At 40.2% G+C, this 2722-nt stretch overlaps 1 protein-coding gene across 1 annotated transcript; it reads right to left on the bottom strand.

The window, feature by feature from the left end:
* Positions 1 to 558: 558 nt before the first annotated feature.
* On the bottom strand, positions 559 to 2374 carry LOC131039144 (cytochrome P450 750A1). Its single transcript, XM_057971815.2, has 2 exons — positions 1412 to 2374; positions 559 to 1287 (listed from the first exon to the last, which is right to left on the bottom strand). Exons 1-2 carry the CDS (start codon positions 2309 to 2311, stop codon positions 649 to 651), a joined length of 1539 nt encoding a protein of 512 aa, XP_057827798.2. The 5' UTR covers positions 2312 to 2374; the 3' UTR covers positions 559 to 648.
* Positions 2375 to 2722: the final 348 nt, after the last annotated feature.

Below are 2722 nucleotides of genomic sequence, written 5' to 3'. Positions count from 1 at the left end.
TATCCAGTACCCTCTTTCAATGCATTCATTAAGTCCTATTTCTAGAGAGATTTGTGAAGGAATTTTAGGAGAAATTAGAACTCAAGGGAGGAAAGAGCAAAGTGATCTCAGAAGATCTAGATTCTCAAAGGTTGAACTCTTGGCAGGAGTATGGATAAAATCTCCATCATCCCAAGAACACACGGGTAGAAGAAGACCTTTGACGTGGATGCCATGATCCTTGAGGGTGTAGAGACTCAATAGCATGTCCTCTTTATCAAATGGATTGACTTTTGGACTTCAAGGGCAAGGGTGTGAAATTGGTGCTCTTTATCAAATGGATTGACTTTTGGACTTCAAGGGCAAGGGTGTGAAATTGGTGCAAGGAGCATTGAGGGAAAGAGATCAAAATAAAATTACTATTAATTTGTTGAATAAAAAAATTTAAATAATCTATTTTTTTATGTGTGGATCATGTTTTATTTGAGCTATACTATATTAGGTAAATAGATATAAAGATCAATTAACATAATGGAAATAATGAAATCAACTTATTGTACTATGTATACATTTTGTATTCATTTCATCATGATAACAATATTTATTTATAATTAATGCTCATATTTTACATAATTCAAGTCAATATGTACTCAACATCTTCAATTGTAATTAAATTTCGAGGCAAGACAGTGCATTCACCCTTAACCTCCAAGTTGGAATAGCAAAGAGATGTGTTTTCCTTGGAATAGTAGATCCAAAAGATTCTCTCATGTCTAACTCTCCTTCACATCTCCAATCAAAGCAATAGAGAAGGTGTACTAATGCAAGCTCAATATTAGCAATGGCCATGGAAGCACCAGGGCAACCTCTCCTTCCTGCTCCAAAAGGAATCATTCTTAATTCAAGATCTCTAATTATATCAAAATTTTTGCCCACAAATCTCTCAGGCCTAAATTCAAATGGATCTTTCCAAACTCTTGGATCTCTTCCTATCGCCCAAGCATTAATGATAACCCTTGTTCTTGCTGGTATGAAATAGTCATGATGAGGTTCTTCCACAACACAAGATTTTGTAGATTCGTGAGGAACGAGCAAGGGGCCTATTGGATATAATCTTAATGTCTCTTTCACAACACAATGCAAGTATTCCATGCTTTCAATATGCGAATTTGTTATTTTCTCATCTCTTTTTAATATAAAATCAATTTCTTCTTGCAATTTCTTCATAACATGTGGATTTCTCAATAACTCACTCATTATCCATTCCAATGTGATTGCCGATGACTCTATTCCAGCAAGAAACATATCCTATATATACATAGATACATTAGTGACACCTATAATCAATACAAACTAATGTACCCACTACACTAACATATATAATAAAAAAACAGTACAACCCCACATACAAGAAAGTTGAGAGTTGACTCACCATAATGATACCCTTCTTATCTTCATCTGTGATATCCATATCCACAAGCACATCAATCAAGTCTTTCTGCCGCTCCTCCTCCTCCTCCTCCTCCACGCTGCGCCTCCCCTTGCGCTCCACATGTTCATCTATTATTTTGTCAAAAATAGCATCCAACTGCTGGTGGACATTCTTCATACGTCGCCTCAGTCCCTGCAAATCGAGCCACTCCAAACAAGGAATGAAATCGCCAATATTAACAGCTCCCATCAACACATTACCCTCCCAGACCAATTCCTCAAATGCAGTCCCACTGGAGAGGCAGTCGGCGTTTGTCCTTCCCGTCAATATTCGCCACATCAAGTCGGAGATGTAGCAGGCGACGCTCTGGCTCACATCCACGCCCACTCTGCCTTCCTCACTCTTCTCCCAGATCGATCGGACCATCGCCAGCGCCTCTTCCTCCCTCACACTATTGAACGACTCGATTCTCTGGGCACTCAGCAGCTCCAACATGCATATTTTTCTCATGTTTCGCCAATAATCCCCGTAGGGAGCAAACACGATGTCCTTGTGATTGTAAAACAGGTATTTGGCAGCGGCAATAGACGGCCTGTTGGCGAAATTCAAATCGTGGGTTTTCAGGAAGTGCTTCGCCGTCTCAGAAGAAGACGCAACCACTACGGGAACAAAACCCATCTTCACCAACATGATTGGCCCATGTTTCTCAGCCAGCCGTTGCAGACTGCGGTGAGGAAGAGCTCCCAACTGATGGAGGTTTCCAATGATGGGCAGCGCTAATGGTCCTGGCAAACTCAATCTCCCGTTGTTTTTTCTCGCCCATCCCAATAGAAAGGAGAGCAACACAGTAAACAAAAAGATTGCGAGTCCTATTGCAGAAACACTCATATTGAGATCCATGATTAAGGAAACCCAGAAAGGGAGACTGGTGCTTTAGTTTGCTGGGGAGGGAAGACTTTATATAAAACTGCTGTTGCTACTTGTGCCCTCAATTATTAGAGCATGGCATGTTTGCGATGTGAATCTTTCTGTTCCACAGGTTGACGTTGTACTGTCCATGATATGAAAATGACACTTTTGTTTTGTATCTTTCAATTATTTTATTCTTTAAAACGACAGTTCAGCTGCTTCACTTTGCTGGTGAGGGAAGTCTTTATCAACAGTAGCTGCTGCCACTAATATATTTAACTCTCTATTTACTTCAATGACCGACGGCCACGGTTGGCTGTCAAATCGGAAACCTAGATAAGCCGGTCATACAGTCCTCTATACACGCTCTATTCAAAGCCCAAGTTCATGTTTTTCTAGATT

Source organism: Cryptomeria japonica, chromosome 10 (assembly GCF_030272615.1).
Source record: "Cryptomeria japonica chromosome 10, Sugi_1.0, whole genome shotgun sequence".
Taxonomy (NCBI): domain Eukaryota; kingdom Viridiplantae; phylum Streptophyta; class Pinopsida; order Cupressales; family Cupressaceae; genus Cryptomeria; species Cryptomeria japonica.
This window is presented reverse-complemented; position numbering and strand designations above follow the sequence as displayed.

Bases quoted from the DNA above. Each gene is read 5' to 3' on its own strand.
- LOC131039144 (XM_057971815.2), bottom strand. From the start codon at position 2,311: ATGGATCTCAATATGAGTGTTTCTGCAATAGGACTCGCAATCTTTTTG. The intron at 1,288-1,411 runs GTGAGTCAACTC...ATGTATATATAG, and splicing joins ATAAGAAGGGTATCATTATG to GATATGTTTCTTGCTGGAAT.